Here is a 12,536-nt window from a genome sequence, read left to right as displayed (position 1 = left end):
AAAAAATTGTGTTTAATGTGTTTTGCAGACTGAAAGGGGTGAATCTTCATCCGCATTTCAGGCTCACAATGCTCCTCCTGAGAATGCAGAAGAACAGCAGATTAACGATCAATATAGACAAAATCTACCGCATCAATTCATTTCATATTCAAATATAGAATTGGCAGATTTACACCCTAATTTAAGGTTTGACCGACATTGGATAGATTATCCAAAATATCAGAGGAACTTGCACACCCTTCAGTCTAATGTTGTTGAAGTACCCAGGGTAATAGATTGGGAACCGTTAGCAATAGTGGGATTGGCCGATCCAATCAGAGAATTACTTACACAAAGGTATGGTAATTTTACTTTTAATGATTGGGAACGTTTGTTTAATATACGTAGGCGTGTATATAGAGAATGGTGTGTGGAATTATTATGTAGTGTTGAAATAAATGATCGGGTAGCTACCTTAACCGATCGAAGTTTTATTAGATTTTTACTAGGAGGTGTGATGTGCCATATGTCTCTACTAGACATGGCTCAGGCTTTGTGTATATATACGCCTGAGGAACTAGCATCTACTAATTGTCAAAGGATGATAGTTAATGGTAGGAGGGTTGATGAAAATTTTGATATGAATGGAATATGGAGTAGAATGACTAGACATAACCGATTTCGTGGGGGGGAATAACTCTTATACTGATATTGATAGAGCTGAGCTGAGAGTAATCCATAGGTTCTTAGCAAACTCGATTACACAGCGAGGTAGGAACAAAGAGAAGGTAAATGAGAATGATTTATTTTATCTCATGTGTATTCGAGACCCACAGAGCACTGTGAGTATACCTTATTGTGTGGGTTATTATTTATCGGCTATGGTTAGGAGTATACGGCCTAATAGTATAATAGGAGGTGGTATCTTTGTTACTTTAATTGTTAAGTATCTCGGTGTCGATAGAAGTCAGGGGGATTAATAATTGCAGCACCAGAACCCCGTGATACAATTGGTTTGAAAGTATATCATGGTGCTAAGGTTTTAAAGAAACGACATAACGCTGCAGCACCATATGATGGCCATCATCCACAGGTCGAAAGAGATCGGCAGCAAGGTAATGCAGGAGGGGGGAATCAGATGACAGAAATGTAAATTTGTATGGCTCAACATGAGTATGAAATGGCTAGACAACGAGCATTTCAAGATTGGCAGTATCATCAAAACCAAATCATAAGTCATTATGCACACATAAATACAAACTACATTCCTACTCCAATGCCCGTATTTCCTCCCTGGACTATACAGACCCGACCACCATACCCTACATATGACTCAGCTCAAGCATTCTACAGCCCTTACGGCTATGAATGGAATCCCTACTGGCACCATCCTCATCAACCCTAATTTTCTTTTATGCCTATTTTTATTTATTTGGTAACTTGTAATTTTATACTTTTAATATTTCTTTTGATACTATAATAGTTTTTATAATTTTCTAACTTTTATTATTAGATTTTTAATATTTTTTGAATGTGGGGTGATATACCCAACTTCAAAAATATGTATTAAGTTTAGCAGCGCATTTTCAAAGACTGACATTAAGTTTAGCAAAAACAACTAATTTTGACGACAAGATGCAAAATATATGTGAAATAACAACTGCAGAAATGAACAAATGATGTGCACCATTTATCATTCAACATAAACAACAATATGTTTGGAAACTTTGGTAAAATTTAATCATTTTTCTACGCTAATCACCCTCAATAATTTAAATTGTTACTGATTTCTTGCAAATGAGGGCATTGCAAGATCTTAAGTGTGGGAAGGGGTTAAATTCTTTCGAATTTTTAAAAAAAAATTAATTTAAACACTTGGTTACCATTAAAAATACTAGTAACGCAGTAGTTGTATTAGAATCTAGTGCACTCTGATAATAAAGAACAGCCCTAATCTTATATACTGACTACTCAATTCTAGTAAAAATTTTCAAAATTTTCAACTAAATGAACTCAAAATCATGTTTATACATATTTATGAACGATAAAACTAGGTGTTAACACCGAAATTATTGTTACCTCAGAAAGGACATAAATTGAGAAACAACCCAAAATGCTTGAATTCATTTAAAATGGAATAGAGGAAAATAAAAAGGCAAAGAAAAGAAAATAAAAGCCAAGTGTGGGAAAAATTTACCAAGTTATTTAAAACATATATCACATATTTGTGTACAAATAATTGAAGATACTTTTGTTTTGGACAATTTTATTAGTTTTACCCGATTTCTTATAATATATTTGAAAGAAATATGCCACTTGATTTAAAAGAAAGTAAAGTCTTTCGAGAAAAAGACACGCGCTTCTTGATTTAGGTCAGGAAGTTGTCGTCTAGACCAGTTGTAGAGTCTACGAAAAACCTTGAAAAGTTTTCTCGAAAATCAGCTGGAAATCCACGGACCTCAGCATCAAACAGGGTCGCCAAGTGGTCAGACTTATCCTCACCATGAGAGGATCTGTCTTGTACAATGGGGGCACCGTGCAAATTAGCTTATAAGACTAATGAATCAGATCCCCAGAAAGGATAATCTCCTTAAAGATCAAAAAATCAGCTTTTAAGCCTGATATTACTCAATCCTTGAGATTGAACTTAAAGATTGAGAGTTACAAACTCATGGAATTCGATGATATCTAAACTCGAGCTTGAACGAGAAAATATTTTGATCAAATTACAAACCGATTTGTTTTCTGAAAACCTATTTTCAATGCGTTCATTACCATTGAATGTAAAATCCTAAGAATTCACCTGGAATTCATTAGGTCACCTGAACCAAATCAGGTGTCAACCGTAAGAACGGTGGTTGCATAGCATGGTCGAAGACAGGACCTTGTGCCAGACTGAAAAACTATAGGGTGATCTATACTATTGCTCCTACCAAGGATAGTAATTACATCCGACACGATATGGACCATAATCAAAAGCATGTCACGGGACATTGCCTTAACAGCTGCTTGTTCAACGCTTTCCTTTACAACCGGACAGTAGTTTACCGAAAGGTAATATACGGAGCAAGTATACTGGACGTGTTGCTTTCCCAATACAAGGTTAGCAAGTGGGTGACACAAAACCATAAGTTTTGAGCTAAAATTTTCAAATCTGAAACCCACGAAACCCACAAAAATAATTTGTAAACACCGGTGAAGGGTTATTTCGGAAAACTTATCTAGGGTAAAAGCTAGATTGAATTTTCAAAAAGATCAAATGTTTTCATAAAGATCCAATTTCCTTAAAGGATCTAAATTTTCATAGTCATGTGGGACTGTAAACCACAATGTTACTACCATTGTTCATACCGCCGTATAGAAATTACTGATGTACAAAGTATGAAGAATAAAGAAGTGATTCTAGTAAAGTTATATTCAAGTTCTATATTGCTTGAGGACAAGCAACGCTCAAGTGTGGGAATATTTGATAATGCTAAAAACGAACATATATTTCATAGCATTATCCTTTAAGAAAGACAAGCTTTTGGTTGCAATTGTTCTATTTACAAGTGATATTCGTTTAAATAATAAAAGGTGAAGACAAAAGACAGATTCGACGATTTGAAGACGCAAACGACCAAAAAGCTAAAAAGTACAAAGAACAATCAAAGTGGTTCAAATTATTGATGAGAAACGTCTAAAAATTACAAGAGTACAAGTCATGAAATACAAAGTACAAGATATTAAATTGTACAAAAAGGCGTTCAAAGATCCGGAACCGAGACATGAACCAACTTTCAGCGTGCGACGCAACGGATCAAAAATTACAAGTCAACTATGCACAAGAATATAATATAATATATAATTAATTATATATATTATTATATATTATAATTATACGCAGCCCACGTTTTGAATTTGATCTATGAGCTGGATTCCAGACCTCCGCACTCGCGGAGCTTTGATGAAGAAAACCTCCGCACTCGCGGAGCTCAACAGTGAAACGTGGGCCTATAAAAGGCCGCGCATTCTGATCGATTCATTACCCCTTTTCTTTCTTTTCTATATACGTAAATATATATATATATATATATATATATATATATATATATATATATATATATATATATATATATATATATATATATATATATATATATATATATTATATTTTTAATTTAAGTTTAATAATAATAAGGTTATAGTGGCGAATGTTGTAAGTTTGTAAGTCAAAATTCTGTCCGTGTAACACTACGCGATTAATACTCATTGTAAGTTATGTTCAACCTTTTTAAATTAATGTCTCGTAGCTAAGTTATTATTATGCTTATTTAAGCCGAAGTAATCTTGATGTTGGGCTAAATATTAAGATTGGGTAATTGGGCTTTGTACCATAATTGGGGTTTGGACAAAAGAACGACACTTGTGGAAATTAGACTATGGGCTATTAATGGGTTTTATATTAACTAAACGATACCTCGTTAATTTAATATTAAAGGTTACAATTCGACGTATCTATAAATAGCCACATACGCTTAATCGGGTACGGTGGACGGGATATCTATAAATACCAATAATTGTTCATTTTACCGGACACGGGAATGGATTAATAGTCAACGGACTCGTTAAAACAGGGGTAGATTACATTCAAGGGTAATTGGTGTAATTGTTAACAAAGTATTGAAACCTTGGATTACACGCAGTCGATAACCTGGTGTATTCATTAAACAAAGTATTAAGACCTTATTACAGTTCGAGTCCCCAATTAGTTGGAATATTTGACTTCGGGTATAAGGATAATTTGACGAGGACTCTCACACTTTATATTTATGAATGATGGACTGTTATGGACAAAAACCGTATGGACATATTGAATAATCCAGGACAAAGGACAATTAACCCATGGTAATAAATTAAAATCAACACGTCAAATATCATGATTACGGAATTTTAAATAAGCATAATTCCTTTATTTTATATCTTATCGCATTTTTATTTATCTTCATTTTATTTATCGCACTTTAAATTATCGCATTTTTATTATCGTTATTTACTTTACGCTTTAAATTAAGTTATTTGTATATTTAATATTTTACATTAGATTTTAATTGTGACTAAAGTTTTAAAATCGACAAACCGGTCATTAAACGGTAAAACCCCCTTTATATAATAATAATAATATTACTTATATATATATATATATATATATATATATATATATATATATATATATATATATATATATATATTCAAATATAGTTTTTAAATATAGCGTTAAACTTGGCTAGTTCCCTGTGGACGAACCGGACTTACTAAAAACTACACTACTGTACGATTAGGTACACTGCCTATAGTGTTGTAGCAAGGTTTAGGTATATCCACTCTATAAATAAATAAATAACTTGTGTAAAATTGTATCGTATTTAATAGTATTTCGCAATAAAAATATAACTATTTCGTATACGTTGCTGCATACATCAAAGACGCTTGAGAGTATATGGGGTAAAGAAAATACGGACATGTTCATGAACAACACCAAAACGTCTTTTGTTGATGATGAGGGTTGGACAATTGAAGTTGAGTACGTTAAGTCTAAACCACAATGTGAATTCAAGCCTCGTATAAAATATAGAGATCCGGGCGAGTTTTCGATTATGTATCAATTTAAAAAGAAGAAGACTTACTTGGCGTTGTTAGACTCGGGTGCAAGTGTTAATATGATGCCGGCAAAAGTTGCAAAATCAATAGGCATTCGGGAGTTGGTTCGAACTAATACAAGTATCCGGTTTGGAAATCAAACCGTTGATGACCCAATTGGGGTTACGATAGATGTCCTTTTTATTATCCACGGTATTGGGTATAAAGAAGATTTCTTCATTATGGATTGTGAACCGGATAAAAACACTCCAATTATGTTGGGATGTGGATTTCTAGCAACCGCGAGGATGTCACTAGATTTTGATACGGGGATGTTGATAATTAAAGATGAAGATAACATGATCACTCTCCATATGGAAGATGGATTCGGCTCTAGCACCACCGGAGTCTAAGATCCCGACGATTGCTAAATATGGAAGAGGAGTCGAGTGTGCGACTCGAAAATAAATACCGCACCCTCTTGTAAAGTTTGTAAGCTTTTATTTTTATTTCTATTTTTCGTGCATATGGGCGGAAAAAGGACCACATTTATGAGGGATTCGGGTTAAACTTATGGACTATCTCTATTTTAGAGCATTGAGGACAATACTTTGCTGTAAATGTGGGAGGGGGTTAAAGAAAAAAAACTAATCCCGACAGCTATTCAAAAAATAAAATAAAAAATAAAAAAGGGGTTCCAGCCACAAATTACGGTGGCCAGCCGCAATTTGCGGTTGGCATTTTCAGCGGGTACCACTCAGGTGAAGAACAGGCGCAATGGGGCGGCTGATTCTGGCGCCAGGCGTAATTTACGCCCACCCACCGCAATTTGTGGCTGGGTCGGGTTTCATCGCTTATAAAATAAATAAAAATTCAAAACCCCATTCTATCATATCCGCTAGTCGACGAGTGCATCACCCAAAACCCCAAAATTTTCGATTTTTATTTCACAGTCCACTCATAATTCATTGATTAATCTTAACATGACATCATCCAAACATCAATCCATCATCAAAATCAAACTTTTTTAGATTAATTGGGTGTTCTTGAGAAAAACCCAAATTCAAGGGTTTTTAATTTTGGGTTAATTTTGTCACTTAATTGAGTAGATTGTTTCAATCATTCATCAAGGTACTTCAATTCCTATGATGATGTGATGAACGGACGCACAGATACCCCTTATTATGAGCCTGTTGATTATATTAACTATGCCTCCTCTTTTCATGACGAAGCGAAGTATGTTGAACCACCCGCACCGTGTATCGACCCACCGTTGTTTTTCCAACAACCGGAGCCATTTCTCGACCATATGGAGCGTGCTAGAGAGGAAGGAAGGAAGAGTGTGTTTGATATGTCGGCATTTTCCAAAAGCATCTTCGAGAGTGTGTTCGGGCCCGATCATAGGATGGGATGAGCCTCACTGATTAAATTCAGGTCCGGTGCTCCGTTTGTAATAAAAACCGCATGTACCATTTTCTTTTCTTTTATTTATTTCTTTTTATTTTATTTAGTAGGTAAATGAACTTTGTGGGTATGTTCGCTAGAAGCCCTCACGAGACAAAACTCGTCCACCCGAGCTATCGGGTGGTTTAAAGCGGATCCCTCCGAAAGTGGGCTAGTTAGATTTTACGTTTTTCATTTGTTTTTCTTTTTTAAGTTGTAATGGAAGGATAAATGTAATCGAATGGAATGCGTGATGATGAATCAAAATGATGTGCGATGGTTACTATTGGATGGTGAACTTGCGTGTATCTCGGTAATGTGATAAATTTTCCCTTTTTCTTTTCACATAAGTATTGTAATACTCTAAACATGCATACGAGGGCGTAGCATGATTCAAGTGTGGGGGAGAAGGGAAAATTAAATTTTCTTTTGGGATACATTATTTGGGTTTAAAGCTTAAAATGAGTAAAAAGTTATGATTATTGTGATTGAACAAAATTTTTTATCATAATTTCATCACAATCCAAGTGTAAGATTGTTAAAAAGATTGTGAAACGATAAACGGGAATGGCATGTGGTAATAATGAATATTATGGGTATTAACAGGGAAATTGACTTTGTGATTAAAAAGAGTGAAACATCATAGTTTATGAGCATAAATGTTGAAAAGTTGAAAACTTTTTGGTGACTAAATTGTGATTTCAAAGAAAGTCAGAATTTTGAGTTTAAAGGATGTATCTTTTCCATCCTAATAAGGAAGTAAACTCTTCCGAAATGTGTTACAAACCAAAAATAACTCTGGTAGGTTAAATCCCGTGCATTGTCCAGTGTATGATTGATTAGAATGTAAAGCTAGAACAGGATTGTCCCGCACAAAGCTTAGTCTTTTTAGTTATAACCCATGAATTGATGAATTGAAAAGTAGAAAATGTCGTTTCCTGTTCATTCACATCTTGTTTCAATACCGGGAACAAATGCTAGTGCTTGAACTTGTTCTGTGTCGCTATCCAAAACCAGGATTAGCTGTGGATGACACTAGCTATACCCGCAGTTCGCTGCAAAATAGCCAGTTTAGGGGCTGGATAAATATTCTTAAACGAGAGCCTTGCTTGGGGCTAAAACCCCAACACAAGAGCTCGATGGAGCCAAATCCATAAAACAGCCAGTATAGGGGCTGGATAAATATTCCTACATGAGAGCCTAGTTGGGGCGTATAATACCGCTAAACTGTAGTGACCCGAACTTTTCCATGTTTTTATATATTAAATGAAATTGTTATTTACATGATTAAGTATTTCCAACATGTTAAGCAATCAAACTTGTTAAGACTTGATTAATTGAAATAGGTTTTATATAGACAATTGACCACCCAAGTTGACCGGTGATTCACGAACGTTAAAACTTGTAAAAACTATATGATGACATATATATATATATATATATATATATATATATATATATATATATATATATATATATATATATATATATATATATATATATATATATATATATATATATATATAGTTAACATGATTTTATGATAAGTAAGTATCTCATTAGGTATTTTAACAATGAGTTATATACATAAAAATGAGACTATTGAATTATGAAACTCGAAAACGATATATATAACGATTATCGTTATATCAACGTCTTACTAAATACATATGGATCATTTTAAGATATTGCTACATTATATAATCATGATAAATGATAAGCAAACATATCATTAAGTATATTAACAATGAACTACATATGTAAAAACAAGACTACTAACTTAATGATTTCGAAACGAGACATATATGTAACGATTATCGTTGTAACAACATTTAACTATATATATATCATACTAAGATATATTAATATATCATAATATCATGATAATGTAATAATTTAACATCTCTTTAGATATAATAAACAATGGGTTAATAACATTTAACAAGATCCTTAAAAGGTTTCAAAACAACATTTACATGTAACGACTAACGATGACTTAACGTCTCAGTTAAAATGTATATACATGAACTGTTTTAATATGTATTCATACACTTTTGAAAGACTTCAAGACACTTATCAAAATACTTCTACTTAACAAAAATGCTTACAATTACATCCTCGTTCAGTTTCATCAACAATTCTACTCGTATGCACCCGTATTCGTACTCGTCCAATACACAACTTTTAGATGTATGTACTATTGGTATATACACTCCAATTATCAGCTATTAGCAGCCCATGTGAGTCACCTAACACATGTGGGAACCATAATTTGGCAACTAGCATGAAATATCTCATAAAATTACAAAAATATTAGTAATCATTCATGACTTATTTACATGTAAACAAAATTACACATCCTTTATATCTAATCCATATACCAATGACTAAAAACACCTACAAACACTTTCATTCTTCAATTTTCTTCATCTAATTGATCTCTCTCAAGTTCTATCTTCAAGTTCTAAGTAATCTTCATAAATTCTATAAGTTCTAGTTTCATAAAATCAAGAATACTTCCAAGTTTGCTAGCTTACTTCCAATCTTGTAAAGTGATCATCCAACCTCAAGAAATCTTTCTTATTTATAGTAATATATCTTTCTAATACAAGGTAATAATCATATTCAAACTTTGATTCAATTTCTATAACTATAACAATCTTATTTTAGTGGAAATCTTACTTAAACTTGTTTTCGTGTCATGATTCTGCTTCAAGAACTTTCAAGCCATCAAAGGATCCTTTGAAGCTAGATCTATTTTTATCATTTCTAGTAGGTTTATCCACAAAACCTGAGGTAGTAATGATGTTCATAACATCATTCGATTCATATATATCTAACTACCTTATTCGAAGGTTTAAACTTGAAATCACTAGAACATAGTTTAGTTAATTCTAAACTTGTTCGCAAAAAAAAGTTAATCTTTCTAACTTGACTTTTAAAATCAACTAAACACATGTTCTATATCTATATGATATGCTAACTTAATGATTTAAAACCTGGAAACACGAAAAACACCGTAAAACCGGACATACGCCGTCGTAGTAACACCGCGGGCTGTTTTGGGTTTGATAATTAAAAACTATGATAAACTTTGATTTAAAAGTTGTTCTTCTGGGAAAATGATTTTTCTTATGAACATGAAACTATATCCAAAATTATGGTTAAACTCAAAGTGGAAGTATGTTTTTCAAAATGGTCATCAAGACTTCATTCTTTCGACTAAAATGACTACCTCTTACAAAAATGACTTGTAACTTATATTTATGACTATAAACCTATACTTTTTCTGTTTAGATTCATAAAATAGAGTTCAATATGAAACCATAACAATTTGATTCACTCAAAACGGATTTAAAACGAAGAAGTTATGGGTAAAACAAGATTGGATATTTTTTGATTGTTGTATCTACGGGAAATATTGTAACGATTCTATACAAATCATATCCTAACTAACTTATATTGTATTATACATGTATTCTAATATATTATGTAATCTTGGGATACTATAGACATGTATGAAAATGTTTTGACATATCATATCGACCCATGTATATATATTATTTGGAACAACCATAGACACTCTATATGCAGTAATGTTGGAGTTAGCTATACAGGGTTGAGGTTGATTCCAAAAATATATATACTTTGAGTTATGATCTAGCCTGAGACGTGTATACACTGGGTCGTGGATTGATTCAAGATAATATATATATCAATTTATTTCGGTACATCTAACTTTGAACAACTAGTTGTAGGTTACTAACAAGGACAGTTGACTTAACAAACTTAAAACATCAAAATGTATTAAAAGTGTTGTAAATATATTTTGAACATACTTTGATATATATGTACATATTTGTTATAGGTTCGTGAATCGACCAGTGGCCAATTCTTACTTCCCAACGAAGTAAAAATCTGTGAAAGTGAGTTATAGTCCCACTTTTAAAATCTAATATTTTTGGGATGAGAATACATGCAGCTTTATAAATATTTTACAAAATAGACACAAGTACATGAAACTACTTTCTATGGTTGAATGATCGAAGCCGAATATGCCCTTTTTTGCTTGGTAGCCTAAGAATTAGGGAACATCACTAATTTTGAGAATTAGTGCACGCCTAATTGACACGAATACTAAAGATTGATCTATTGGGCCTAACAAACCCCATCCAAAGTACCGGATGCTTTAGTATTTCGAGTTTTATATCATGTCCGATGGATGTCGCGAAATGATGGGGATATTCTTATATGCATCTTGTTAATGTCGGTTACCAGGTGTTCACCATATGAATGATTTTTTTTATCTCTATGTATGAGATGTGTATTGAAATATGAAATCTTGTGGTCTATTATTACGATTTGATAAATATATTGGTTAAACCTATAACTCACCAACATTTTTGTTGACGTTTAAAGCATGTTTATTCTCAGGTGATTATTAAGAGCTTCTGCTGTTGCATGCTAATATATGGACAAGATTTGGAGTCAGCATGCTTGTATTATATTGTTTAAAACTGCATTCGAAATTTACTTTGTTGTAACATATTAAAATTGTAAACCAATATCTATTGATAGTGTGTAAGTGTGATATTTTTAGATTATCATTTCTGATAATCTAGGTGGTTTCCTTTTAACCTTATCGATAAAATAAAGGTTATGGTTTGTTTTAAAAACGAATGCAGTCTTTGAAAAACGTCTCATATAGAGGTCAAAACCTCACAACGAAATCAATTAATATGGAACGTTTATAATCAATATGAACGGGACATTTCAGTTGGTATCAAAGCTTTGGTCTTAGAGAACAAGAAATTTGCATTAGTGTGTCTTATCGAGTTTGTTAGGATACATTAGTGAGTCTGGACTTCGACCGTGTTTTCTTTAAAAACGATTGCTTAACACTTTTGTTGGAAACTATATATTATTAACATGTAAATATTATGTGATATATTAGCCTCTTACTGTGTTTGATATTGTGTGATAGATGTCTACCACTAGTACAAATCTCATATACTCACCTAATAATAATGAAGAGTCGAATATACTTTGGGAAGATTCACAAATTCCCGAAGAGGAACCGGAAGAGGAGTAACCAGAAGAAGAAGAGGATTCGGAGGAAGAAATATTGATACCCACTGTAAATCGATTAAATAAAAGAAAATCCTCAACCAACGGACCAAATTCAATAATGGTCAATGGTGTTTCCGCCGAGGAAGCAAAATATTGGGAAGATTACCAATTTTCCGATGAATCGGATCCCGATGAGGATTCCGATGATGTTATAGAAATTACCTCGACCCAATTTAATAAATCAAAAGAAAATAATAAGGGAAAAGGTATAAAAATAGAGAAACCTGATTCCAACCCCGATGAACTTTATATGTATCGACAACGTCCGTATTTCCTAAATTGTAACAATAACCCGGGAACCTCTAAACCACCAGGTTTTTCTAAACCATTGTGGAAAACGACGGCTCGTATCAGAGGAACATTAT

The 12,536-nt window shown here is 33.0% G+C and overlaps 1 protein-coding gene across 1 annotated transcript; it reads left to right on the top strand.

Moving 5' to 3' along the window:
• Window positions 1-5,480: 5,480 nt before the first annotated feature.
• LOC139867921 (uncharacterized) lies at window positions 5,481-6,011 on the top strand. Its single transcript, XM_071856265.1, has one exon. The coding sequence runs from the start codon at window positions 5,481-5,483 to the stop codon at window positions 6,009-6,011; it is 531 nt and encodes a 176-aa protein (XP_071712366.1).
• Window positions 6,012-12,536: the final 6,525 nt, after the last annotated feature.

Source organism: Rutidosis leptorrhynchoides, chromosome 9, assembly GCF_046630445.1.
Source record: "Rutidosis leptorrhynchoides isolate AG116_Rl617_1_P2 chromosome 9, CSIRO_AGI_Rlap_v1, whole genome shotgun sequence".
Taxonomy (NCBI): domain Eukaryota; kingdom Viridiplantae; phylum Streptophyta; class Magnoliopsida; order Asterales; family Asteraceae; genus Rutidosis; species Rutidosis leptorrhynchoides.
This window is presented reverse-complemented; position numbering and strand designations above follow the sequence as displayed.

Excerpts from the sequence above, each read along its gene's own strand:
- LOC139867921 (XM_071856265.1), top strand. The coding sequence starts at position 5,481 with ATGTTCATGAACAACACCAAAACGTCTTTTGTTGATGATGAGGGTTGG.